This window comes from Cucurbita maxima, unplaced genomic scaffold (assembly GCF_002738345.1).
Source record: "Cucurbita maxima cultivar Rimu unplaced genomic scaffold, Cmax_1.0 Cma_Scf00011, whole genome shotgun sequence".
Classification (NCBI taxonomy): Eukaryota; Viridiplantae; Streptophyta; class Magnoliopsida; order Cucurbitales; family Cucurbitaceae; genus Cucurbita; species Cucurbita maxima.
Window position 1 is genome coordinate 3,159,881 of NW_019272027.1, and position 26,906 is coordinate 3,186,786.

The 26,906-nt window shown below is 36.0% G+C and overlaps 4 protein-coding genes across 15 annotated transcripts in view; 3 read left to right on the forward strand and 1 right to left on the reverse strand.

The window, feature by feature from the left end:
• Nucleotides 1-1,916: 1,916 nt before the first annotated feature.
• LOC111486703 (probable adenylate kinase 7, mitochondrial) lies at nucleotides 1,917-4,791 on the forward strand. The gene is made up of 4 exons (XM_023133933.1): nucleotides 1,917-2,348; nucleotides 3,108-3,248; nucleotides 3,414-3,641; nucleotides 4,317-4,791. The coding sequence occupies exons 1-4, from the start codon at nucleotides 2,001-2,003 to the stop codon at nucleotides 4,467-4,469; spliced, it is 870 nt and encodes a 289-aa protein (XP_022989701.1). The 5' UTR covers nucleotides 1,917-2,000; the 3' UTR covers nucleotides 4,470-4,791.
• A 1,350-nt stretch (nucleotides 4,792-6,141) lies between these two features.
• On the reverse strand, nucleotides 6,142-13,178 carry LOC111486627. Of its 5 annotated transcripts, none has more exons than XM_023133800.1 (9): nucleotides 13,080-13,178; nucleotides 11,588-12,527; nucleotides 9,586-10,478; nucleotides 8,614-8,911; nucleotides 8,259-8,483; nucleotides 7,711-7,884; nucleotides 7,039-7,224; nucleotides 6,836-6,949; nucleotides 6,142-6,668 (listed from the first exon to the last, which is right to left on the reverse strand). In XM_023133800.1, the coding sequence occupies exons 2-9, from the start codon at nucleotides 12,284-12,286 to the stop codon at nucleotides 6,345-6,347; spliced, it is 2,913 nt and encodes a 970-aa protein (XP_022989568.1). In that variant the 5' UTR covers nucleotides 12,287-12,527; nucleotides 13,080-13,178; the 3' UTR covers nucleotides 6,142-6,344. The 5 variants fall into 5 exon arrangements, with proteins under 5 accessions (XP_022989568.1, XP_022989572.1, XP_022989573.1 ...); XM_023133804.1 differs by having other exon boundaries at nucleotides 11,588-12,522; nucleotides 13,080-13,167; XM_023133805.1 differs by lacking the exon at nucleotides 13,080-13,178 and adding an exon at nucleotides 12,914-13,068.
• Nucleotides 13,179-16,418: 3,240 nt separating this feature from the next.
• Nucleotides 16,419-21,913, forward strand: LOC111486647 (fructose-bisphosphate aldolase-lysine N-methyltransferase, chloroplastic-like). Of its 4 annotated transcripts, XM_023133845.1 has the most exons (14): nucleotides 16,419-16,956; nucleotides 17,063-17,138; nucleotides 17,491-17,696; nucleotides 17,766-17,852; nucleotides 17,957-18,049; nucleotides 19,349-19,503; nucleotides 19,640-19,724; nucleotides 19,800-19,886; nucleotides 19,961-20,080; nucleotides 20,791-20,892; nucleotides 20,967-21,139; nucleotides 21,226-21,329; nucleotides 21,454-21,528; nucleotides 21,708-21,913. In XM_023133845.1, the coding sequence occupies exons 1-11, from the start codon at nucleotides 16,444-16,446 to the stop codon at nucleotides 21,132-21,134; spliced, it is 1,692 nt and encodes a 563-aa protein (XP_022989613.1). In that variant the 5' UTR covers nucleotides 16,419-16,443; the 3' UTR covers nucleotides 21,135-21,139; nucleotides 21,226-21,329; nucleotides 21,454-21,528; nucleotides 21,708-21,913. The 4 variants fall into 4 exon arrangements, with proteins under 4 accessions (XP_022989613.1, XP_022989611.1, XP_022989614.1 ...); XM_023133843.1 differs by lacking the exon at nucleotides 21,454-21,528; XM_023133846.1 differs by lacking the exon at nucleotides 21,454-21,528 and having other exon boundaries at nucleotides 21,712-21,913.
• A 912-nt stretch (nucleotides 21,914-22,825) lies between these two features.
• Nucleotides 22,826-26,906, forward strand: part of LOC111486634 (transcription factor GTE8) — a 6,485-nt gene continuing 2,404 nt past the window's right edge. For 2 of the 5 annotated variants that reach the window (XM_023133820.1, XM_023133821.1), the window contains exons 1-6: nucleotides 22,827-23,180; nucleotides 23,531-24,874; nucleotides 24,962-25,016; nucleotides 25,108-25,233; nucleotides 25,449-25,516; nucleotides 25,639-25,714. In XM_023133820.1, the coding sequence (XP_022989588.1) occupies nucleotides 23,624-24,874; nucleotides 24,962-25,016; nucleotides 25,108-25,233; nucleotides 25,449-25,516; nucleotides 25,639-25,714 (1,576 nt within the window). In that variant the 5' untranslated portion in view covers nucleotides 22,827-23,180; nucleotides 23,531-23,623. Of the gene's footprint in view, nucleotides 23,181-23,530; nucleotides 24,875-24,961; nucleotides 25,017-25,107; nucleotides 25,234-25,448; nucleotides 25,517-25,638; nucleotides 25,715-26,906 lie in introns of all 5 variants that reach the window. The other 3 variants (XM_023133824.1, XM_023133823.1, XM_023133822.1) reach the window with 3 other exon arrangements.

A 26,906-nucleotide genomic window follows, 5' to 3' on the forward strand; every position in this document is an offset into this window, starting at 1 on the left:
TTTTTTTTTTTTTTTTTTTTTTTTTTTTTTTTTTTTTTTTTTTTTTTTTTTTTTTATATACAACCTCTTTAAATTAATTATTTTTATTATTTATTTAATTTAATAATCTATTTTTATATTTTTTCTTACTCGAACCAATAACCAAGAAATGTTGATATTTAGGTGTTTTTACTTTTATGAAAATGTACAACTATATTAATATGTTACAATTTTCGCCAGTTGTTTTTTATTAATTTTTTTTATGTGAATAATTATAGATCGATGGGCTTTATCAATGTCATGACATATTGCAATTAAAATACTTTATAGTATTTTTATTTTTGTTATATACAATATTTTTAAACTAATATTTTTATTGTTTATTTAATTTGATGATTTATCTTTATATTTTTTCCTACTTTAACCAATAATCAAGAAATGTCGGTATTTAGTTATTTTTAGTTTTATGACAATGTTGAACTATATTATTATGTTATAATTTTCGTGGGTTGTTTTTTATTAATTTTTTTTATGTGAATAATTATAGATTGTTTGTTTGTGAACTTTTAATATATTTTATCTAATATTCGAATAATTATAAATTGTGAATAAATAAAACTAAAAAAAAATTGACAACTTGACAACCCAACCCGAAAATAGAGGGTTGGGTTGGGTTGTGAAAATTTTCGAGTTTGGGTTTGGTTACCCATCCAACCAACCCAAACTTTTGGGTTTGGTAAAAAAAAATCTCTTAACAACCTAGACCATGTACACCCCTAATACAAAAGAGTTGTGGACCATGTACACCCCTTAGTTCTATAGTTGGCAATTTTTTATCTCGACTATTTTAATTTGACTTATTTTCCGTTTGGTTCGTGCATTTTAAAATTTTGTTTTACCTACTTCTTTTAGGGTTTATACGAACTCTTTAGGGTTTTTTACGTTTTCCATTTACTAATGTTATAGGTAAATTTGGACGGTAAGGATAAACACAAAATACAAGAAAATTAGATATTAAATAAAATAGAAAAAGGAAACCCGTCGACCTTGGGTTTATATAGGCCACATGTCCATCTTGCCCCCGATCCATGTGACCCTGGTCTAACTCGATGCTATCCTCTTTTGACACAGACTCAGATGCTTAAGTTAGCTAGGACAAGTTTATTGTGAGATCCTACCTTGGTTGGAGATGAAAACGAAACATTTCTTATAAGATATTTTCATACTCTTTTGACCAACGGGATGAAGGTAAGCTCTACTTAATTTCCAAAATCTTTGCTCGTTAAATTTTACCTAGCTAACTTAAGCATCTGAGTCTGTGTGACAAGTATAACACCGACATGAGTCGAAGATTATATTTCTTGTCTCACGGTTCAAATCGCTCTAATAAAATGGACAATTTTGTTGTGAGATCTTACCTTGGTTGGAGATGAAAACGAAACATTTCTTATAAAAGTGTGAAAATCTCTCATTAGTAGACACGTTTTTAAACCGTGAGACTGACGACGATACATAACGAATCAAAGCAGACAATATATACTAGCAATGTTGGGCCCTCGAGAGGAGTGGATTGTGAAATTTCACACAGGTTGGAGAGTAGAACGAAATATTTCTTATAAGGATGTGGAGACTCTCCCTAATAGACACATTTTAAAACCGTGAAGATGAAGAGGATAATATTTACATGAAACTTCAACGGAAAAAATTAATTTTAGATCACAAAACTAAAATAATACAAATATATTTATAGAATGTGGTATGTAGTATGACACGTGGCACCATGAAATGGTGGATTCAACTTTCAAGCATGACACGTGGCACATAGCCTTCCAAGAGAACCCTAAAATACGGGTGGAAAGAGAATGGCAATTCTGTAAATAAAAGACATTTCAATGGCATTTAAATACAACTTCATGTCTTAAACCTCATTTTCGTTTCTTCGGAACCACTGAATTTCTTTGTTCTTTTCTTCTTCTCTTTTCCCTTTTTTTCGTCTTAAACCCCAAAGCTCCGCCGCCGCCATGTCTGTTCTCAGCCACTTCTGCACGGTGGCGCGGTCTCTGCGCCACTGCCACAAGTCTCCGATCGCGAGAAGAGCGTATGGATCTGCGGCGGCGGTGGATTACGATTACTATGAGGACGACGAGGAATTCGAGAGAGTAAGTGGCGATCGGAGCCAAGGCAGGGCGATGGTGGACTCTCGAGGATGGGTGCCGAGAAGAGGAGTGCAGTGGGTGGTTTTGGGAGACCCTGGTGCGAAGAAACATGTTTATGCTGAGAGGCTTTCGAAGCTTCTCGATGTTCCTCATATTTCCATGGGGAGCCTTGTTCGTCAGGAGCTTAATCCTCGGTCTTCTATCTACCAGCAGGTTCTTGTTCTTATATCTTATTTCACTCTGTGTAATGCATAACTTGAAATTGATGTATGATTTTGTATGAAATGGCTCGAGCTCTTGTAGTATGCGTTTGGAATGGAAATTTAGTACGTGAAATTTTATGGTGGAATGTATTTAGTTTCTGAATTTTAGAACTCAAGGATATAGAGGTATAACTTATAGAATAGTTTCTGAATTTGTAAACCTTTCCACTTGGATGTTTGAAACGTGATTTTAGTTCATTTTTGTGGCTAAATCATATGAAATTTCCTTGATCTATGATGTATCTAGCTTCAATTCTGTTCTTATTGTTTGGAAATTAAATGTAATCTTCAATCTTTTGACCTGTTACAAAAACACCTCCTAGAAGTAATCTTTTGATCTATTAAAAGGAAAGTTGTCAATACAATTGTGAATAGCTTCGTACGGTGGAGGCATTTAATTTTGTCTTGAATAAATGATCATATGATATGTTTATAGGACAAGAATGGTCTAATTTAGCACGACATGAGAAACAAATATTAGAAGGGAATAGATAGATAAATAAAAGAAAATGACAATTTAAGCATTGAATTTGATTCATTGTGTGCGCCATTTTGTTTTGTTTGTTTGACTGTAGCCAGCAATAGGCAATGTCGAATTATAATGAAGAACAGGCTTGAACAAGCATGAATTTTTTGAAATCATGGGGATCCTTGTTGGTTTGTATGATTAGATAGTCAAATTTAACCTGTTCCCTCTCCTCCATTTCAGATTGCCAGTTCAATTAATGAAGGAAAGCCTGTTTTGGAAGAAATCATCTTCGGATTGTTGTCAAAGAGGCTAGAAGAAGGCTATTGCAATGGTGAATCAGGCTTCATTCTTGAAGGAATTCCAAGAACAAGGAATCAAGCTGTAAGTCTCACTTCCTTGGGATGAATATGGCTTTTCTTCTTCGTTTCCAATGAAGCTTTAAACTCTAATCTTCTTGGTGATTCTTTATTGACATTGTTAATAGATAATACTAATACCAACTGGTGCTAAATGTTTTGTTTTCCAATGGGTGGTTCGTCTTTGCAGGAGATTCTCGACCAAATTGCAGATATTGATTTGGTCATTAATTTCAAAACCACTGAAGAGCCTTTGATTAGAAAGAATCTAGGTTCTGGGAACTTCTCTGGCTTACATGGATATAGCACCATATGCAGCTCTGGGAGTAGTCAAAATCTTCAGCCACAGGACAAAGAACCAAAATGCCTTTCTGCTACCACAGAATATTCCTGGAAAGAAAAAACCTCCATGGAGCAGGTAACAACATTTAACTCTTAAGTAGGCGTTCCAATATTTGAATTTCGATAGTAACGTCGGTGTTTATAAGGCTCAAGGCGATTTAAAGTCATAGTTTTAAGTTTCCAAATAGTCTATTGAACCACGTAAACTTTAGTTAAAATACCATTTTAGTCACATACTCAAAAACTTTTATATTTTTGTTCTTATATACTTTCAAATGCGTAAATTTAGTCTTCATACTTGTGAATATACTGAAATTTGGGCCTTGGTCCTTGCTGCCAGCTTATGGTTAACTTTTTCAGAAACAAATTAGTGTCTATGAGTCTTCCCTTTATAAATTTAGGAAACATATGCACATTGTTTCTTTCTACGTATGGAAATTGTAATAGCTGGTTTGCCAATTTCAACCAAAATTAATTTCAGACTACCAATGAGGACTAATCTAAGTTTTAAGATTTATATCAAGTACAAAAACTAAAAATTTGAACATTAGAGGCTAACTAAAATTCTATGAGTCTTTAAAGTATAAGGACTAAAATGATATTTTAACAAAACTAGCTTTTAAGTAGACGAAGTCTTCTCGTAGATTAGTAAAGGTGAATCATAAAATCCTTCGATAGCCCGTTTTGATGTATTTCTATAACGATCTAACAAGGAATGCAATTTTGATCATATCCTTTTTGGGACATTTAGAGGAAGCCATTGGAAGATTACTACAGAAGACAGATGAAACTTGTTGATTTTCAAGTAACAGGAGGACCTGGAGAAACATGGCAAGGGTTATTGGAAGCATTACATCTACAGCATATTAACGCTGTTGGTTCTACACAAAAGCTAACCACTTGATGTGGCTCAAAGTTTTGGCTGTTCTTTTTTTTTTTTTTTTACCATTCCGGCGTAGTAGTAAATATAAATGTGAGAGTGAATTGACATGACATGATGCAGGAGTTTTCCTCCGGCAAATATATAAAGTATTGAAGTTTAGTTCAGTTAATATTTATTTATTTTAACCTTTGTTTTAACCATTTTTGTTTGCTGGATGCAATGTAAAGCAAACCAGATTGTGAGATTGAGTTTTGTAATGTGTAGAAGTGAGAAATAAGAGAGATATATAACGTTGTTCTCTCTAAATTGTTATAGTATATAAAAGCGGCATTTTTCATGTGATAATCGATCTATTTATTCTTTCAACTTACTATCTGGTTCTCGTTGCAGGAGATATGGGAATGTGCCCTATGAATATGGGAATGTGCCCTATGAATACGCATAAAATAGGGTCACTATTTGCCTACTACTAGGTTCAGTAAAGGTGGAGAGTGAATTCTAGATTATATTAGCGGGTAGGCTGGCTAGTTTGCTGTTCTAGAAAAATCTCTACGAATTCTTCTTTGCAAGAGACATCCTTGGGTGATTTAGTAAGGTCTCTGGCGGCTTTGCTGAAGGAACTCCAAATCGAATAATTAGTTTACAAGACACTCTAAGACACTCTTAGGGGTCTGGTTTTCTTAGGCGGCCTTGCTAAAAGAACTCCAAATCAAATAATAAACTAGTTTACAAGACACTCTAAGACACTCTTAGGGGTCTGGTTTTCTTAGGCGGCCTTGCTAAAAGAACTCCAAATCAAATAATAAACTAGTTTACAAGACACTCTAAGACACTCTTAGGGGTCTGGTTTTCTTAGGCGGCCTTGCTAAAAGAACTCCAAATCAAATAATAAACTAGTTTACAAGACACTCTAAGACACTCTTAGGGGTCTGGTTTTCTTAGGCGGCCTTGCTAAAAGAACTCCAAATCAAATAATTAGTTTACAAGACACTCTTAGGGGTCTTGTTTTCTTTAATTCCCGCTATGACCTATTCCATGAGTAGACATTTTTCTTGATCTAAATATATCCAAGGATTTCTAACATTTCAAATTTAACGGGTTGGATGGGATTAAATAATCGATCATTTTTCTTGATCTAAATATATCCAAGGATTTCTAAGATTTCAACTTTAACGAGTTGAATAGGAATGATCGATCCACTATCTGGTTCTCGTTGCAGGAGATCTGGGAACGTGCCTTCATGAATACACATATAAATAGGGTCACTAATTGTCCTAATAGGTTAAGTAAAGGCAAAGAGTGGGGTATGGCTGGATTGTGGTTGTGGAAAAATCTCAACAAATTCTTCTTTGCAAGAGACATTCCTAGGTGATTTAGTGATGTCTCTAGCATGTATAATTAGTTTACAAGACGCTTTTAGAGGTCTTGTTTTCTCAAATTCCCGCTTTTGACTTTGATAAAAGGCTTTGACCTACTCCATGAACAAACATTTTTTTTTTTATCTAAATATATCCAACGATTTCTAAGATTTCAAAAAAGAGATTCAAACCTTATAATTTTATAGTAAAAAATACGAATCAGTTAAACTATGCTATATGTAATCTTACATTACTTACCGCTCATTCAACCCTTGTTTAGCATTTTCCTTGCTACTCCTTGCTACCAATAATTCTAGTCTAGTTTCACAAGTTCATTGCAAAAAAGAAAGGGATAAAAAATGGATCTCAGGCTGAACAAATCCTACAAGAAACTCGGGTTACTTACTCTATACATAAATATACAATCCCCAAACCCACTGCTTAGACCACCTCAGTTCCTCATCTTGTTGCATTTATCGATCAACTTCTATCTAACTTTGTCATAATGAATTCTTCTTTCTTTTTTTTTTTTGACTCGCTACTTGCCCCACACGTCTCGAAGAAGATCGTACCTTGTAGCATTTTGATTGCAACTTTTGGGAGAAGTTCTACTAGCTGGTGTTGATGGAGAAATTGCAGCGTCAAGAATAGATGCAAAGGGTGAGCTCAACTCATCTAGCTCATCATCACTGGTGTTAGATTTTCTGAGCACTGAAGACCCACTTCTTCTTAGCTCGGACTTTGTACCGACCTCGCCAATGAATGTCACTACAGAAGCAACTGAGGGTGGATGATAGGATACAGGGGCTGCTGTGTGCGGGAGACTCGTGACGAAGTTGTTGTCGACTTCAGAAGGATCCTCCTGTTGTAGAACAAAGGAACTTAGATTCTCATATTTTTTTAGTAACTAAGATAGGCATAATGATGAAGATGTGCATTTACAATGATTTCACATCATAAGAATAAGAGTAATGTAAGAGGAAGTGCTAAATTAAGGACCAAAATCATGAATATCTCTACTCAGGTAACCTCGATATCAAGAGCTTCAAGAACAGCATCAGGGATCGGGTCTTCGCAAAACTCGTCTGGAACAAAATGTTCAAGAATGGTCTTGATTACTGGTGCACTAAATGAAGGGCATACCTTCAAAGATATAGTTTGTGAAATGAGTATATGCATTGGAAGTTGAATAATTAATTAGACAAATGGGTAAAGGGATCCTAGAATTATACCTCTTTTCTTACCGACTGGCTCAGGAGCATGTCCTTAGGAAGCATCATGAGATCACTTAACGCATTCAGAAGATGGAAGGACTTGAGGGTGGTAGAATCTTTCCCTTCGTCGTTATTATTTTCATCACATTGATCGTCGTCGTCCAAGCCAAAAAGATCAGTCAACCATCTCGACCAGTTTCCAATCTGAACCATAAAAACACAGCTAATGCCCTGAGCATCTTTGGCAAGGGACCAAATCACTGGATATCAATCTAATGCACACGCGCACACACAAAAAAGAAGAAGAAGAAGAAGACTGGAGAACAGAGCTGACGCAATAATCATCTTTGAGAAAGAACAACCCACAACTACGAAATTGGCTTCCATAAATATGCAAATTTTGGTGTAAGCACACGTTCTATTGATAGAAGCGCAAATGTTTGTGACGTCATCTAAACAACAAGAAAGTGAATAGAAGTGCAATATATTGAAGGTAGGTGTGCATAGTAATGGTGTTCTCGCTAACCAAATGAGAATAGGAACAATAAGTAACTAAACAAGAAACAGATAAAAAGATGAAGAAGAAAGTGGTTCACAAGACAGAGAAAGGCAATAATGTTGAGCTTATGGCAAAAGAATCCTCACAAACCAATTTCATAGAAGACATCAACTGGGAAGTGGAAAGCTTACTGCATTTTTAAGTAGTGCACCAGCCCCAAAACTCGATTTTCCAACTGGAATTGGGAGAACTTTAGACTCGCTAATAGGGTCCGATACAGGATCAGTTGGTATTTCGTCGGCAGAATCACGAAGAATAGCATTGAACATTGCTGTATCCAATCTAGCGACACATTGCTCCATTATCTAATAACGAAACAAATATGCATTATAATTCCCTTTCTTATAACTGACCCCACTAGACTAAAAAATATATGTAATACATTGAAAGTGGTAAGTTCTCAAGCATTACGAGAAAATCGTTATAACAACCATCATGCACCCTCAAATAAGAAATTATTTGTAGACCGGTACTTATCAGCGTACTGCTAGCCTTCTAATAGTACTTAATTTAGGGTAAAAAGGCTCACCTTTTATCGAACAAATATGGTCACGAGTGTTAAAAGTTGGTTAATATCACATAAATTCTTCCTATTTGATTGATCTACGTATTTTCCCCTTACTAAATTGATATAGAAGAATATAACGTAATTGCTTTGGGAAAAATCAATCAAACGTACCAATCTAGACAGAAGAGGCAAGCAACCACACTCATGTCCTTCAGCTCGAACGGGGCAAATTCTTTCACAGGCATCCTTGAAAGCTTTCTTCCAAAGGTCCAATGAAAAGTTCCCTTGATCATGATTGACTGAACTAGAATTTCTCTTATAGCTCTTCCCTGAGGATGGACTGGAAACTTGATTAATTGTGCTTGCTGACGCCGACTGCATATGTGGAGTCAATGTCTAGAAAAGAAAGGAAACATGTTAGAAAGTCAATACAATTTTGTGAAGTTATTTCAATTTTCTGAGTTCCCAGGCTATTTTTACTTTAATTTAAAGCGGAAGAAATGTAGGAAGGAAATGCATTTAACACCTGCCACCAGATGGACTCAATGATACGGGAGAAGATCCAAGCCTCAACCTTATCTAAGGCAGATGTAAAAGTATGTATATCTTCCCAGTCACCAGAATTTCCATGCCTGCCATTTCCATTTTCTCTTTTGTTTGGAGACGGTGCTTTCCATTTTAGTGTAGATGCTGCTTTACTACTTTCCCAGGTAGCATCATTTTTGCTTGAATGAGATCCAGAAGAAACTGGTGTTTTCTGGCTTGCCGCATCCTGACTTACGATTGTTCTCAGGACTATTGAATTTGATAACCAGAAAGTCAATCTGCAAGTTATAGATAGATACTGGCTTAGTAAGTAAGCTAGTTCATACAATCTCACTCCACATATCCTTGCCTTTAATGAATGTAATACGTCATGATCACACGTCGAGTTAAAAGCAAACAGAGAAACTTTGCCCTTTGATCCTTTTCGAAGACACTTGATTAATATTATTAAGGCCCATTTGATAACCATTTAGTTTTTAAATCTTTTTATTTTTAAACATTGTGCTTGTTTTCCTCCCAACTTCTTTTCAGTGGAGCATTTTAAATTTTAGCTAAATTCCAAAAAAGGAAAAAAAAAATTTAAGAATTAAGTTTTTAGTTTCCAAAACATGACTTGGATTTTGAAAATATTTGTAAAATGTAGAAGAACAATAGAAAGAAACTCATAGGTGGAAAGGTGGAAGTCGTGTTTATAAATTCAAGTTTCAATAACTAAATGGATATCAAATGGGGTATAATATTTGCCTAATTCACTAAAGCTAAAAGACAGTTTTAAAAGAAAAGTGGATGCCAATACACCATAACCATGAATTGCAGCTATCTCCACTATTTTGGTTCTCCAAGCATGTGTGCTTTGGAAAACCAACATGCTTGAGGAGATGGATGATGAACAATATTTAAATGGAAATATTGAACATCATAACTATAATAGTATCTTTATAAAAAAAAATACCTGGGCACATCATTTCCACAAGCTTTTGCTATCAAAACAAATCCAGAAACCACACTTCTAGCAGCATCGGCCTTCCGTGACTGAGAACTTTCTCTACAAGAATGAAGATACAGCCTTGAAAGTCGCCGTGCTGGAGCATGGACCTTATTCATGGAACTTCCATGTTCAGCAACTATAGAGTAAAGAGCTGCCTCAATCGCTGCAGCTTCTCTCAATTCTCCCTCAAGCTTCTTTATCTTGTTCTGTAATTGTTGGACTTTGCTGTCCAAAACGGAATTCTTTGTATCCTTTGTATATGGTTTAGGATCCCTTCTTTCATTTCTTCTGACAATTTCTAAGCTGCTATCTGAATGTGGTGATCGAACTGACTTAACATGCTTTAATCTGTCATTTTTCTGAACTATGCTTGAAACTGCATCACTTCCCACAGCAATCTGCTTTACAGTATCACCTTGTCTAGCTGAGAGATAATCATCTCCATCCTCTTCTGTTTCAACATTTGAAGCCTCCTGATAATTCCTCCCGTTCAATTTCCTTCCATTACTCTCCTTTTCCAAATGATCGGCAACCTCAACCTTCCCATGGTTGTGGATATCACTCTCATGCTGTTCATGTTTTGGAGATGAAGAATAGTAAACTGTATAACTTTTTTTACCACTTTTATCAATTGAAACTGAACCGACCTTTCGAGAGTTGGGGATAGAAGCACAATTTTCAGGACTTCCTGGATCAGAGGATAATTCTATTGAAGAGGAGGAAGATGATTTCACATTCAAACCACCTCCATGTTCTCCATTCTCTGGTGTCACATTCAACTTTTCAGGCTCCAAGTTTGAAATGGTGGCATGCTCCTGTCTATTATCAGTTCCATGAATCGACGTACTTAGGACACCCTGCAGAATCATATCATGTATAGTTTAAAAAATTAAATCCTATGAAGCAGTAGATGACATAAAGGAGAAGGATATAGGTTCAGTATCAGGCTTCACATTACATGACATCACAAGACGTTGAGATCATTGATTAATAATAGGTTAGATTACAAGTTTAGTCACCAAACTTTCAAACTTGTCTCTCCTAGCAATTCTAATCCATCCAGTTTATATTCCCTGGGGGTTGAATGCTGCTTCTGATGGTTTGGCCAAAGAGGGGCTTTGAAATCCAGAATGTCTATGCTATGGCTTTACAATTTTCTTTCTTGGCTATTATTTCTTATTGATTCTGAATTTTCGGGACGTAATTTTGGAGGGATTTCCACCCTAGCTAATGAAGTTCTCGTGTCAAAAACTAAATAAATTTAATGTCTAATAGGACTTTAAATTTTCTGGTTGGTCTATGATTTTTTTATTTAAAAAAAATGTCAAATAGATCAATGACCTATTAGGCAAAAAGATTGAAAATTTAAAGACCTATTCGCATAGAATTGATAGTTTAAAAATATATCGTACACTTTTTAAAGTTCAAAAACTTATTTAACACAAAATTAAAAGTTTAAGAACTTATTAGACATTTTTTAAAGCTCAAGAACCTGAAGATTTAGGGACTTAAATTACCTAAACTTGTAATTTAATCCTAACAATATATAGGCCACCTGAAAAGAGAATAAATATAATGTTTACGTATTTTAAAAGAAACTGTGGCCTTGATATCACAGCAGAGCACTGATTAGCGATTACTGTGCACACAGAGAGGAAAAAGAAGATTAGCAGTACTAATTTTTGGGTCATTTTGGAAAGTTGTTTTTTAATATACTGTTAACTTAATTTTAGGAGGACAGTATGAATATGCAATAATGCATTGTCATAAAAATATATTTATCTGTAAGCCAGACAGCTAACATAAAAATGAAAATGCCTCTGTTGAGGCTTAAAGTCTAAAGAGTAATGAAGCCTTACACTTCCCTCAATGGTAGTCTGATGCAATAAAAGCCAGCATTGATTGTAGCAGTTACATACAAGCATGATGAAAGGGGAAAAAAAAAACTATAAAAATAAATTAATACCTCTTCAGTAGGTGGCACACAACCATCAGGCTCCAAAGCAGAAGACGTAGTCACGGAAGAGTGGGATGAAACATCATCATCGGTGAAAGATGCAATCTTGTTTGGATCTCCATAGTCTGAGGCTGAAACAGATTCGCCATCAAAACTGTCCAATGACATCTTCCTGGATAGGGTATCCTTTAGTGAGTTGTTGGTTTGTCCTTTATAAATTGGCTGAATTTTAATTGACAACATTGGCTGAAGTGTGTTCTTGAAGTTCCTCTGGCAATGCACTGGAATAGCAACAGACATTACCTCTCTCACGACACCAAATTCAGCCAAGTCTATGGTGGCACTAGCCAACAATTGACCTTTAGCAGTCTTTTCTCTGCGAGACTCAAACAAGTTGAATTCCAAAATGTTCCTCTGGAATGTATCAGCATCCTTGCCTCTAACAGGTATGTCCCGTACCAAAGCAACGGGTAACTTAAAAGATTCATTGAATTCAATTTTTCCCTCGCCAACTATAGATCCAATGGTCGGAATAACAAGATTGGTAGATCCGGAGTGGCGATCGCCATTTTCCCATTGAATAAACACAGAGCGCAGGGACGTGAGCGACTGTGATGGTGGCCAGGGCTTTATATCCTGAACATGGATCCTATAATCAGCATGTACAATTTCACCTCTCCTATGCTTTCCTTTCAAACCAAGCACCATTGTTGAAGAACCGAAGCAGAGCCCTCAATAAACAATTTTCTCCAATATAATCAAAAGGTAAAGTAACCACATCACAATCTATAGCCGAACATAGCAAATCCCATAACAACTAACGCCGAGAAACAAAATAACCATGCAAATTTTCCAGAATAATATCAAACAACAATCTCTTATCTAAAACGAACTCTTCCCGGGTACAGCAACCAGCAGGCTCCAGAACGACCATCAATCAACACCTACACTGTAAAAATGAGCAAATCAACAAACCAACAAAACTCAAAACGCACTCATCAATAACCGCCACAGAACCAATACATTTATTAATCGAAAAACAAAAAAAACAAAATGTACGGCACTGCATTCGAACATTTCTCCGTTTCCTCGCTTCCAGAATAGAAAAATCCAAGGCTGCAACTAGATTAATAGCGGGAGAAATCTTTACTTCATAGTTGATTTTGCTTCAAGATCAACAACTATACTCAAACCAATATGCTGAAGCTAAAAAAGGCAAGTAGACGAAGCTTGTGAGTAACTTCCAAAAGGTACTCCACTATCACCAGATCCAGATCAAATGCAATAGAACAACAACCAAAACACGAGAGAATCTCAAAAATTCAGAAAAAAAACCTCAAAACCATTCCTATGGAGCAGAATGCAAGAATTTCGAAAAACAGTTCGATTCCACCAAAAACGTAACCGGCAAACCGCAATGTTGATAACGAAGTAGGCTAAAGAAGAAGAAGCTTGAAGCTAGAGAATCCGGTAACAATGGAGGAAAGACGGTGAAACGTACCGTTCTATAAGAGGGACGGCTCAACCATTCCTCTCCACTGACTGAGACAGACCAACACCGGTGGTGAAGAAGAAAGCCTGTATTAAAAATACAAATAAATTAGTTATTATTATTATTTAATAAATAAATAAATAATACAAAATAAAATAAAGTTATCGAATTTTCATTATTAAATTAAAAACCCAATAATAGAGCAACAGAGATTTATTTTTGTGCTAATTAATATTGAGGAAAATGCTGAATTAATAATTAAAGAAAAATGAATAATTCCTTTTTGTTAGCTTTCGAATTTTTTATTTTTCAAATTATTATTTTTATTTATTGTTTGAAATTGCGCATGATAACAAAATTGTCGGTAGAGGACTAATTCAATTGCCAATTAATTAAATAATATTTTCTTATTTTAATAATATTAGGCCGATCTAGGGGCCTTACTAGCTTTCGAGTTTTACGTTCATCCGTAGATAATTTTCTTCCCAGATAGAGATTTTTCATTTGTCGTCACTCAACAAAAGCAGCTCTCGGCTCTGCAGACAAGAGACAACCGAGCGAACTAAAATATCTTAGTAGCTAGAAAAAAGAAAGCATAAGTGATTCTCGTAGTAACGGCGAGCAAAACGAGAGCAACCCCAAATGTGAAAACGGGATTGTGGAAGAGCAATACAAGCATCGACAACGATTTTTCTAAGCAAGATGCTAGAGGGGACGAGTGTGTCTTGTCACTTATACGAGACGAAGAAACTCCTCGGTTAGTCTATTTAGAATGAGTTAACGGACTAAAACCCTATATCGAAAAAATCATATTGAAAAAGATACCTTCTTTGTTCATTAAAATGATCGAGAATGCCACTCGATATGATGGAAGAATCTAGACGAAGTTTGACTAAAGGGTTGCTATCTGTTTTTCCCGTGAAACAGGGTTGCGAGCAAGCAGTAACCGTTTACTTTTTTTTAGTTGAAAAAAACATATTGTTGGATGATGAAAGTTCCACATCGGCTAATATAGGGAATAGTCATGGGTTTATAATAAAAAAATATTAAAGAATTTATGCTTAAAGTGGACAATATAATATTTAAACATACGTAAATATTCAGTTCAAAATATAATATTTTAATATTGAGTATAATATATATTTTATCTCAATAATATAATAATTTCTCACGTGATATTTACATAAAATGTAAATATTTATTATTATTTTTTTTCTTAATAATAATAAATAATGGAGATTAAATAGTAAGAAAATAAAATAAAGCAAGAGGCCCAAAACGACACCGTATGGAGCGTTTATTTCAATGTGGTTTCACCTGCTCCGCACGTTGGCGGATAGCGACGCATTCACTAACTTGCTTTACAACTAATTAAATTAAAGCCCACGTCACCCCGCAGAATATTGTCTCCACACTCGCATTCAAAGCGCGTGTAACAGCATGACGGAGTTTGAATAATTACACGGCCGAAAACAGAGGCGCGTGTAGAACACTGTGATACATTGCACGTGGATGGGAAACAACGTGGGGTAAGGACTTTTAAAAGTACGTGTCCCTATCACTTCGACTGTTGCGCACCTGTGAACTGTGGGCCCCCTAGTTTTGGAACGGCGTCGTTTGACTGTATGTGGTTATTTAAATATATTAAATTATATGTGAAATTACCATTTTACTCTCTCTAGCATGAACAGATAGATATTTTAGAATTTTGAAAAATATCCAATTTAATTTTGTATTTTATGTTTAACATCTCTAACTATTTGAATATTTAATATGTTTTTAAAACTTTTCAATTAAATTATAAAAAATAATTATTAAAATATTTAATAAAAGTCAACGTTTTTTAAATATTAAAGGTAATACTTTAAATTTTAAATAATAATATTGCTTAAAATATTTTTTAAAATTTAGTTGAGTGTCAAATAGTTTTTTTTTAATAATAATTTAAATTTTTGGTGTATAATTACTATTTTATCCTTACCATGCAGTTATTTCAATTTATAATACATGCATTACTCTCCAATTATTTCATAAACATTATTCTAAATAAATATATGGACATAATAATTGTGTACAGTTCAAATTTATAACATATAGGTCCACTTTCATGGCCTAAGTTTTTGGACACATTATTTATATTATAATTATATATATATAAGTAATATTTTTAATTTAATTTTTTTTGAGAAACGACAAATTACTTATTGTTACTTTTTATAATTTTTTTTTACGGTTGAGTTATGTTTAAATTGACAAATTTAAATGCATCAAATAGTTATTATTATTGAATATCTTTATGTGATGCTTTAAATTGATATTAAAATTTTGTCAATATATCGATAATTTCACGTGCTTGTAATTCCGACATAAGCATAGCGATGAATCAATATTTTCTAGTTGACTCCGTATAGTAAAAATATTATTAACGTGCACGTAACATTAATAATAAAAAAAAATGCTACTTAATGGTCAAATATTCGTTCTCGTATTTTATTCATAAACATTTGCTCACAATCCATCCTCTCGGAGCCCTGGCTTCTTCAGTGACATACTATTTGACGATTGACTTTGATACCATTTGTAATGCCCAAAGCTCACCCTTAATAGATATTGTCCGTTTTGTCTCGTTACGTATCGTTGTGGGCCTTGTAGTTTTAAAGCGTGTCTGCTAGGAAGACTGACATTAAAGGTCAAATTACAAATTCGTTAAATATTTGGAGAAAATTAGAATTTAGTGTCTATAATGTTAACCGTTAGAATATTGTATATATGGTTCGATAAAACCTTTCGACCATTAAAGGTCACGGACAGATTGATGTGGTTGTTAGAAATCAGTGATGGATTTAGTATGTGAGAAGGATTATCATATGACACCGTCGCTACAACTTTTGACTATATAAGGTCTTATCAAATCACGGGAATAAAATTCCACCGAACTCTAGGGTCGTGTTGGATGTGTTTACATGTTACGTTTTGATCAAGGTCTTAACTATATTTGAGTTGTTCAGCCCACGAACCCAAGTGGCTGAAAATTTCGAATTGGTCTCAGATTAATCCAAAATAGTCTTACAACCCAATTCGTGTATACTGTGTTCGTCTTCATGCTTCAAGATTTGCAATCAAGCGAACACGTACATACGGTAGTATGCATACCCGAGTTTTTGCACGAGTCGTGTTCGGGTAAGAGAACCTCGCCTAAAATCAGATGAACGAGCAAAGTTAGACTAAAAAATTATAACCGGGCTTAGGTTATTCTCAAAGCTTTTGAGGATCGAGATCGCTACGATGCACTATTCTAAAATTACGACCTAATTCGTTAGGTCTTGGATTCGAATTCGGATTCTAAATCCAAAGCTCACATCACAAATATGAGATGATTGAGAAAGCCAAAGAAAATATCTATCCATCAATTTCTCTCTTCATCTTCTACTCCGTACACTCATCCACCTCAAACCCTAACAATCCACCAATCTCAAGCTTCCATTTCCCTCCAATGGAGCTCTGTCCTGTACTCGACACTAGTCTTCCTTCCCCTTCACGTTGCTACTCTTCTTCTTCCGCCGTCCACCGCCCCCTTCTTCTTCTTCTTCCCAAAATTTCCGTTTCTGCCCGGCGAATTTCCCCATTTTCGCATTCTTTTCGTCCAATTCGTCGCCGGAATGTTTGTTCTTCTTCGAGCTCTGATACCCTTGTTGCCGGGTCGCGGAAGGAGGATGGGAAGAATGGTGAAGCCGTGACCAAAATGGAAGAGGATGAATTTGGAGATTTGAAGGCTTGGATGCACGAGAATGGACTTCCGCCTTGCAAGGTCGTTCTTGGGGAAAGAGCTTCGCATGATAGGAATCATCAGCCTATACATTATGTGGCTGCGAGTGAAGATCTCGAGGTGAAGTTATGAGGATTTTGTTGGTTTTGGAAGTGTTTTTTATTGTTAATTCGATGAATTTGTTGTGGAGCTTTTTGGGATTGGTTGATTTTTTTTTTTTTTTCAGGCGGGTGATGTTGCATTTTCAGTGCCGAATTCCTTGGTTGTGACGCTTGAGAGAGTTCTTGGAAATGAGACTGTTGGTATGATTTCTTCTGTCGTAAATCATTTCAGTGACTGTGCTACTAACGAGAATGTTCATAATCGATTGCCTGAAACTAGCAAGTGAAATAAAAATATGTTCTATGATCTCTGTTTGTAGCTAGAAGCAGTGCTGTTGTACTCTCTGTTTTTACATTGTTAGATGAAGCATTTCGGCTCGCTTTTCAAGACTTGCGTCATGTTGCTTTCTTGTTCTTGAATATTTATTGCTGAGACCTTGCTAGTCTATTGTTGTGGCATGGTTGTGTAGATTTTCAAACGGGAATTTGGGAGCCAGAAGTTAATCTTGATATAATAGTTTTGTATGTAATGGCTGCTTGGATTTGCTTGCAGCCGAATTGTTGACTACCAATAAGTTGTCAGAGTTGGCATGCTTGGCTTTGTATTTGATGTATGAGAAGAAACAAGGAAAGAAGTCTTTTTGGTATCCTTATATCAGAGAGCTCGATCGTCAGCGTGGGAGAGGCCAATTAGCCGTAGAGTCGCCTCTTATATGGTCAGAAGCTGAGCTTGATTACCTTTCTGGCAGTCCAACAAAGGTAACAATATTGATTTTCAACTTATTGTATGCCTAATTACTCATTCTGAGTTGGAATTTTCTGGATCAGAGCGAAGTTCTTGAAAGGGCGGAAGGAATCAAGAAGGAGTATAATGAACTCGATACTGTCTGGTTTATGGCTGGCTCTCTGTTTCAGGTAATGCCCTTGTACAATTTGGAGAACAATTAGATGAAAAATAATTGCTTTTATTGAGTCTAGCAGATGATTCTTTAAGCTGTTTTTTATTTGGAAATTCACAGCAATACCCATATGACATTCCAACTGAAGCATTTTCCTTTGAGATTTTCAAACAAGCCTTTGTTGCAGTTCAGTCTTGTGTGGTGCATTTGCAGGTAATTCAAACTCGTTTAGTTTCTCTGCCCCTCTTCAATATTGAGTGATTCTTTAAACTTGTTTATTATTGTTATTTATATGATCTAGATTTCTTAACTATCATTGTAATTAGCATTACCCTTGATTGTAATTAGATGAAGTGCTCGTGAGACAAAGATTCTCGTGCAAAATTATATTTCTTTTGTTCATGGGCTGTAGAGTAGTTTTATGATATGCATTCTAAAATTACTAATTTTGATCGGATACATTTAGAAGTGTTCGAGGACAAAAATTTATTGCTTTCACTCTTCTGAAATGCAAGAAGAAATTCCTGCTTTCTGTCCTTGCTTCATTGTCTGGAATTCTCTTAAAGATATATACAAGCATTCATTACAAAAATTTGTACTTGGGGCTATGCTTCCAGAGCCTTATATGGGAAACTTGGCTGGAAAGAAACAGTAGACTCTTTGAAGATAAGGCTGCCTCTCTGAATTCTTTTTGTAGCTATATACAGATGAATGCTTAGTAAAATTAAATTATTTGTAATTATCCCTTTCCGATGTTCCTCTCGAGAAGTGGTTCTCTTCAACATCCCCCCTCCCCCCTCCGCCCCTGCCCCTGCACTGACTATATCCTCTCCTTTTCAATGCAATCTTTGTTTCTTATAAAAAGAACATTACAAAGATTGGAGAGGCACTCACTTGTCAAATTACATCCTTCTATTCAAAATGAAAAGTCTAAATTCCTTTGTCAATTTTTTTTTTTCTTCAACATGTAATGAACTTACCAAACAGAAAGTTTAGTTCTATACATTTCTTATCAAAAAAAGAAAAAAAAAAAAAGAAGAAAGAAATCAAACTTCTTCTGTCATTCTTAATTCTATCCTTTTTGTACAAGTGCATGCATTTTTGCCAATATTGCAGATGCACTCACTTGTCGTCATGCCTTCCAAGTCAAACGAGAAGCCAGGATTCATATATTGTCTTTTTCTGCAATATTTCCGTTCTTGATTTTATTCTCTTTGGTGAAAGGTGGATATCTTTATGACAAGGCTAGTAGCTTAATCACTGTCCCAACAAACTGTATCTGATCCATGGCATTTTCAAATACTGTATCTAACTTATTTTCCTATGTGTTCCAGTAATCACAAGTTATCCATTGCTTATAAATAAAGTAAAATGTATTTTTTTATTCTACTTTTTTAAATCTATGCTTTTCTGAATGTCAAAGTTCACTTATTTTCCCCAGAAAGATTTTAAAGATTTTATCTGTCCTTAAGAACCTTTCAAATTGATTATCTAATGGGTTATTGAATTCAGAAAGTAAGTTTGGCTCGGAGATTTGCTTTGGTGCCTCTTGGCCCTCCACTCTTGGCTTATAGAAGCAATTGCAAGGCAATGTTAACTGCTGTTGATGGCGCTGTGGAACTAGTGGTTGATCGTTCATACAAGGCTGGGGAGTCGATCGCTGTTTGGTAAGTTAATTACATGATTGAAACTACGCGCGACTGTTCACATGATCGTTTATCTGTTAATGTTTTTGTTTGTGTTGCGCATCTTTTAGTTCCTTTAGCAAGATTTTCATTTTTGTTCAAACTCTTGAGAAAACAGGTGTGGGCCACAACCTAATTCAAAATTACTCCTGAATTATGGTTTTGTCGATGAAGATAATCCCTACGATCGCTTACTAGTTGAGGTAAGGCTTTGTTTTCTATTGCGAGTGATCTTTTGGACGAATGTCTTCTCTTAATGTTCTTATCCTATGTTTCAGGCTGCTTTGAATACTGAAGATCCTCAGTACCAGGATAAAAGAATGGTTGCTCAAAGAAATGGCAGATTATCAGTTCAAACTTTTAATGTATGCATTTAAAATACTGGCAGAAATGAAAGTTTTAAGTTATTGCGTTTCGTGAAATTTTATTTCCGACACAGGTTTACGCCGGAAAGGAGAAAGAAGCTGTCTTAGACATGCTTCCTTATCTTCGGCTTGGCTATGTTACTGATCCTTCAGAAATGCAGTCTGTTATTTCTTCTCAAGGCCCAGTATGTCCAGTAAGTTTTCTCTTGTCCACGTTCATTATTCTCCTTGTTTAAGGATTGGAATTTTAATAGAGCTCGTAAGTCGTTACTAAACATTTGTGTAAGATTTTAATATCTAGGTAGATGGTCGCGTTAAGATTTGGATCGTTTGATAAAACCCGAATAGAACTAGAATATGGTAAATGAATACAGTATACTCCCAAATATTTGATGTACTTAGATGCTCCTTCTCTTGAGGATTCTTACTCAAACCTAAAGCCCTTAAACAATTGCATACTTTTCTCTCCTCCCACTCACTCAATTTATAATCGAACTTCTTGATTTGGTTTCTTTGATATTCATGATCGGGCCAGAATTCCTTAGGCTAATTACTAATATGCCATTAGTTACACCATTTTCCTAGAGTTTGATTACATTTTCTTACTTGCCCCCAATATACCATTAGGCCAACCTAGGTGGTGGTTGGCGTACGGTTAGCTACATCTTCCTTGGCTTGTTCATTCAAGTTCGTCTTTTCCATACAAAGGATATGACATATTCCTGATACTAATATTGATTCCTGGATTCAGATGTGTAAAATCCTTAATTATAGGACATATTGATTCCCGACACGATCCCTGTCTTATTTTTCACGAGTTTTTATGGGGCGGACAGTTTGTAAAAGTTCTTGTAAACTTATAAACAATACTTGATGATACGCCTATGGTGAAACTTTTTTTTAGGTGAGCCCCTGCATGGAAAGAGCAATGTTGGACCAAATTGCTGATTATTTCAAGAGACGACTGGCAGGCTACCCGACTACCTTGAGCGAAGACGAGTCTCTGGTAATTTTTGCCTTCTATTTTTTGTTTCGATATACCTGTAATTCTTCTCTTTTGCTTACCCATGGATCGATCAGTTGGCTGATGGTAAATTGAACCCGAAGAAGAGAGTTGCTACCCAGCTTGTTAGAATAGAAAAGAAAATCCTTCATTCATGTTTGCAAGTGGCGATTGATTTCATAGATCAGTTACCGGATCACACTGTTTCTCCATGCCCAGCTCCCTATGCCCCCTTGTTGAGATAAGTAAGATACACAAAACCGTTCATGTTTGTTTATGGAATTCAACACTATTGTGTTTGCCCTGTTTTCATCATGTCTTTTCATCCACTTATAGTTGTAGATAGTTCTTCCAGCAAGTGGTCTCGTGTCTGTTTTACGATACTGCAACACCGAACTGCCACGCAAAATCCTCCATCCCAAGATGGAGCTGAAATTGAGGTCAGTTTGATCGACTCCCATTCATCTACTAAGCTTTTTGAAGCCTCAAAATGATTAACTGGGATGTGGGGCGTCCTTTAACCCACCGACTAATCCTGAACGAAGCTTCATCTATTATCCCCAGACGTCTAGCTCCCAGAGATAACAAATGTTTCAGGTTAAGTTTTCAACCGGGTTTTAAACTCTAAATGGATCGATGGTTAGTTGAACGATTTCTTCTTATAAACGTCAATTTAGTCGATCGGTGTATGAATGGATCGATGGTTGGTTCGAGCTGGAAAATTCTGAAAATGCCTGCTTGTCTAAACTGTGCTCGCCTTCTCTCTCTCTCTCTCGAGCTTGTTTGCTGGGTTTTGATATCATGTTGTTATTTGGCAGGTAGATCTAAAATAAGCTGATCACTACTTAGGATGATTGTGGTTTCAGAGTGACCAGTAATCGAAGATGATTATGGTGGCCATGGATCTCAAGGTACCGAGTAATAAAGCCATATTCATTCCTTCAACTCTCTGACCTCTACGCCATGTAAATAACCAGAATCACTCGATCTTCTTTCAATGCAATCCCTTCCCATTTTTAGCTGTTTTCGTTGGTACTCATACTCTTGATTAAATGTGTTCGTCATAGTTTAGCAGAATCCCAATGAACAAGCACCAAAGTTTTGGAGATCAAAGTCTAATGTGTTCGTCATAGTTTATCGTGTTTGTTTTAATCAGTTGAGCTATGCTTAAGTCGGCGACGGTGGTGTAATATTATGGAGAGTATATGTTTGTTTTAATCATTTGAACTATGCTTAAGTCGGCGACAGTGGTGTAAATATTATGGGGAGTATATGTTTGTTTTAATCAATTAAGTTATGCTTAAGTCGGGTGGTGTAATATTATGGGTAGATTGGATTATTTTTGTTAACTTATATTTTAAATTTAAAATATGTAAACATAATATTATGGGTAGTCGGTTGGTGTAATATTATGGGTAAAGATTATTAATGTTACTTTTAAAATTTTATCGATATTTTTTAAATATAGTATTAATGATAAATGTATTTTTGAAATATTATTAAAATTTTTAAAATATTTTAAAATAAAGTATTATTGATTTTCATTCCATTTTTAAATATAAAATATAAAATATAGAATTTTTTTTATTAATTCCAATTAAAGAAAGAAGGAAGTTAAGACGGTTGAGGGGACGACATGTCGTTCGATCAGCAATGACGGACTTGGATTTAATATGAATGCCAATCATATCACGTAAGATGGTTTGAGATCCGTATACAATTTCCCCTTTTATTTACAGTTCCCTCCAATCTTGACCAATCAAATTCCCACTGTCATTTACTTTCCTCACCGACTGGCAAAATTTAAATAAAATCTCCTCCCAACTGGGATCCACATGCAACGGCTACGATCGCCCGATCCATCCACTGGTGCCTAGAATCTCAACCGTCCAATTCCCTCCACCCCGTGGAAAAATCGCGGCCTTTGTGTTTTAGCATAGTAGACTAGAGAGTGTGGGCGTCGCACTTTCTCTCTCTTCTCTCTCTCTCTAGGTTTTCGACGCGCATTCTTTTTTCTTCTTCGATCTTCGATTTCGACTTCGACTTCGATTGGCGTTGTTTTTCTGCAAGTTTTCTCGGATTTGAGGTTTGGATGTTCTGCTTGCATCCTTCATTTGTGTTTCAAGTTCGATTTCAAGTTGTGGGGTTCAGTGACGGGTTCTGATCTACGCTTTTCGATTGGGGTTTTCTCGGGTTTTTAGTTGTTGGGGTGTTCTTGCGATTCAGGCCTGTGCGAGGGGTTTTGTTTCGTGGAGCTGTTGGGATTTACTCGCTAGTTCGTGAAGCGACTGGTAATTCATCTAGGGTTGTGGTCTGCTTTTCAATTTTGGGGTTTGTAGATGGTCAAATCTCGGGGGTTTTGTTGTACTTTGGTTATTTGTAAAGTATTTGGACTGGATCTACTTGCTCTCTTTTCGTAATTTATACTACTGACTTATAGGTCATTTAAAATAAAAAAAAATTGTTGTGATTTGTTCGTACTTTTCCTTATATTGTTATTGTCTTGTGGGTTAATTCGTGAGTTACTGAATGGACGTGTTGGTATTGAGTTCATCAAGTGGTGATAAATTTTCGCTCTTGGTGCTCTCGATTTCTTGGGTTTGGCCTGAATGAATGATTTGGGGTGATTAATCTATTGCAGAGGTGTATGATTACGTGCTGAATTAGTGACTGTATTCTTGAAGAAGCAGAATTTATCCAAGGCGCTGCTGAAGCAGGAGGGTGGTTCATATAAATGGATATGAGGACGGAAAAGAATATCAGATACCCGGAAAGATACTATGGCCATAGTTCCTTTCGTACTGGTGAATCAGAGGGCTCTGGAAGCTCGGGAAGAATTGATCCTGAAATTGCTGCTTCAGAAGTTTCTAGTACCCCAATGAGGAGATGTATCAGTTTTAATTCTGAAAGTTGTGAAGGTTTGCAAGTTCCCACTCGAGTTCTTCCCTTGACAAACTTATTGCAGTCTGAGAGGAAGGACTTGATTTATAGATTGAGAAAAGAACTTGAACAGATTCAGACCCTCGGAAAGAGAGTAGAATTGCTTAGAACGAATAGTTTTACAGTATCGTCTTCGAGTGATATTCTTAGCTGTAGCAATGGACGCGATGGGCCATCAGCTGAATACATTATGAATACCTCAAATTTGACTTCTGGGAAACAAAAGAAATCTAATGTTCCAAGCCAGAAGAAAGGGCAAGGAAGCAGACAGGTTGCTTCAGGTAGAGGTGAGTCTACCGTGCAAGCGTCTGTTTCCAACATCACCAATGCTACTTCAGCAGCTTTGATGAAACAATGTGAACAACTTTTGAAAAGGTTAATGTCGCACCAGTATGCCTGGGTATTCAACATGCCTGTTGATGTAGTGAAGTTAAATCTCCCTGATTATTTCACGGTTATTAAGCATCCAATGGATCTGGGAACCGTGAAGTCCAAGTTATCTTCTGGAGCATACTCAAGTCCACTGGATTTTCTTGCTGATGTGAAGCTTACTTTCTCCAATGCAATGACTTACAACCCCCCTGGAAATGATGTGCATATTATGGCTGATGTTCTCAATTCATATTTTGATATGAGATGGAAGGCTATTGAGAAGAAACTGCCCAAAACTGATGGTCATGCATTGCCATCAAAGTCTAGACCTCGGGAAGCTGTTGAGACTGTTAAGCACACGCCTCAAAAAAAGATGAAAGTTGCTTCTAGGCCCCAAGAAGTTACACCCATACCCACCAAGCGTGTGATGACAGACGAAGAAAAGCTAAATCTGGGGAGAGAGCTGGAGTCGCTGTTAGGAGAATTGCCCATGCATATAATTGACTTCTTGAGAGAGTATAGCTCTGGTGGAAGGGAATCCGGAGAAGAAGATTTTGAGGTTAACATTGATGATCTCAGTGATGATACACTTTTCAAATTGCGGAAGCTTCTAGATGATCATTTTCAGGAAAAACAAAAGAATAATGCCGGTGCTGAACCTTGTGTGATTGAGGTATTAATACCTATTCGACAATTGTGTTCTATTTTACACTTCGTGTGTATTTGACTGCTTCTGTATTAAATAATTTATTACTTTCAGTTGCAGATGCTGAATGACTCCGGAGTAAGCAACTCATCAATGCAACCATCTAAAGGTCTTAGGCCTTCCTTGATTTCACTAAGCATACTATCGACTTGATTTTCCTATAGCTCTTTACTCCTTTTTTTTTCTTATTGCAATATTAGGGAGTGGGCCAATTGATGAGGATATGAATGTTGGTGGGCATGAAGCTCCGGTTTCAAGCTGTGCTCCTTTAGAGATAGAGAAAGGTGCTGCTGACATCAAATGCACGATCTCAAGAAATTCAAAGGGTTGGTTAAGTTTTCCTTTTCTGTGTTCTGTGGTATTCTGTCTTTGCCATTTTGCGAGATCAAGATCTTTTAGCATTATACCTACTTATTGTAGTTATTGAAAGCACTTGAGGAGTCTCGTAATATATGTATTATAGCTAACAGATCCGTATGTTGGATGGGTTGATAAATGAGTGGAATGTCATCGTTTAATGTGCGGCCTTTGTGTTTTACAGATTCGGATATTTCTAGTTATGAAAATGATTCCGAGTGTGACAAAGCTTCAATCCGAGTGCACAAACAGGTGTTTTATTGATTAATAATTTGTTATCAAATGGGTGGCCTCTGGTCAATTTGAATACTTAGCTTTGTTGTTATTGTTTAATGGATGTCAGAGGTTGTTGATTTCTTGTTTTGGACTATCAGCAGGTTCCAGAAACCATTGGCTCCGAAGGTCCTATGATTGAAGCTACTACTTCGGATGGACCTCTTGAAAGGAATCGTGGGTGTTCTTATCCTTCTTTGTCATTCGTTTTAAGAAATTGGATTATGCTATAATTTTTTTTATCTTCATGAATTAGATAACTTTGTTCTGGCTGGACAAGTATTAAATATGAGCTTTTAGATTTTGTGGATATGGGCACGTTGAGATGTCATTTTCAAAAAATCTAGGATAGCCATATGAACTGGGCACTTTATTTATTAGACATTTAAAAAAGTTTCATGTACACTTCTAATCTTTGAAATTTAATGTCTCTAAACTTTAGATTGTACTGGTTTGTCTTTGTGCTTTTTCTTTCAATTTTGTAATTGCTTAGTTCCTAGCTTTAGCATGTAACAATTTAATCCAACATTTGTAACAATTTGAAATTTCCATCCAAAAAATATGTTCTTAAGATTTAATGAGATTATTTACATATGTTAATCGATAAATTAATTAGGGGCTGATTGTATGAATATATTACAAACACTAAGTCCTTTTTCTTGTATATATTAAACTTTTGGGACCGAACCATAAATAGTCTGTTGAAGCACTGCCAATGCATATATGTTTATATATTGTGGTTTTCAAGGAATGTGAAATTGCTCCGTTGTAACATTGTCAAAATCTATTTAGATCTCAATGGTGGCGAATCTTAAAATAATTCATTTTTCTTGACATTCATAGATTGTTTATTTTCTATTATAATGAACATTACTACTGATTGAAAAATTGGTAAGCATGCTCGAGTGTTTTCATGTATTCATTGTTTTGATTTTTCATGCTCGAGTGTTAGATGCATGTTAAACTCTAGCTGAACCAATTGAGTTGGTGTTTGAGTGTGACACTTATTGGGGTGCATGTCAAACACTTTTCATGCACATTAAGCATGTGTTTAAATGGCAGGATATCTTAGAATGTGAAATACATATAAGTATTATTGATAACTTCCTCAGATGTTAATTAATACCCTAAATGTTTTCTTGACAACTAAATGTTTACTCAATTAAGAATTTTATAAGTTGATTTGAATTCTTTTAGTATTTTGACATAAAACATTGTATTATAAATGCCGTGTCTTTGTTCATGTTTTTTGTGCCTCTTTAGGCTCTGAATGAACCCCCCCCCCCCCCCCCCCCCCCCCCCCCCCCCCCCCCCCCCCCCCCCCCCCCCCCCCCCCCCCCCCCCCCCCCCCCCCCCCCCCCCCCCCCCC

What these genes read in the sequence shown, in the direction of transcription:
- LOC111486703 (XM_023133933.1), top strand. Translation starts at nt 2,001, where the DNA reads ATGTCTGTTCTCAGCCACTTCTGCACGGTGGCGCGGTCTCTGCGCCAC. An exon ending in GGTCTTCTATCTACCAGCAG is followed by an intron (nt 2,349 to 3,107) that starts GTTCTTGTTCTT and finishes CCTCCATTTCAG; the next exon opens with ATTGCCAGTTCAATTAATGA. An exon ending in AAAAAACCTCCATGGAGCAG is followed by an intron (nt 3,642 to 4,316) that starts GTAACAACATTT and finishes TGGGACATTTAG; the next exon opens with AGGAAGCCATTGGAAGATTA.
- LOC111486627 (XM_023133800.1), bottom strand. Translation starts at nt 12,286, where the DNA reads ATGGTGCTTGGTTTGAAAGGAAAGCATAGGAGAGGTGAAATTGTACAT. An exon ending in GTGTGCCACCTACTGAAGAG is followed by an intron (nt 10,479 to 11,587) that starts GTATTAATTTAT and finishes ATGATTCTGCAG; the next exon opens with GGTGTCCTAAGTACGTCGAT. An exon ending in TGCCTCTTCTGTCTAGATTG is followed by an intron (nt 7,885 to 8,258) that starts GTACGTTTGATT and finishes TTTCGTTATTAG; the next exon opens with ATAATGGAGCAATGTGTCGC.
- LOC111486647 (XM_023133845.1), top strand. Translation starts at nt 16,444, where the DNA reads ATGATTGAGAAAGCCAAAGAAAATATCTATCCATCAATTTCTCTCTTC. An exon ending in TCTTGGAAATGAGACTGTTG is followed by an intron (nt 17,139 to 17,490) that starts GTATGATTTCTT and finishes ATTTGCTTGCAG; the next exon opens with CCGAATTGTTGACTACCAAT. An exon ending in CTCAAGGCCCAGTATGTCCA is followed by an intron (nt 20,081 to 20,790) that starts GTAAGTTTTCTC and finishes ACTTTTTTTTAG; the next exon opens with GTGAGCCCCTGCATGGAAAG.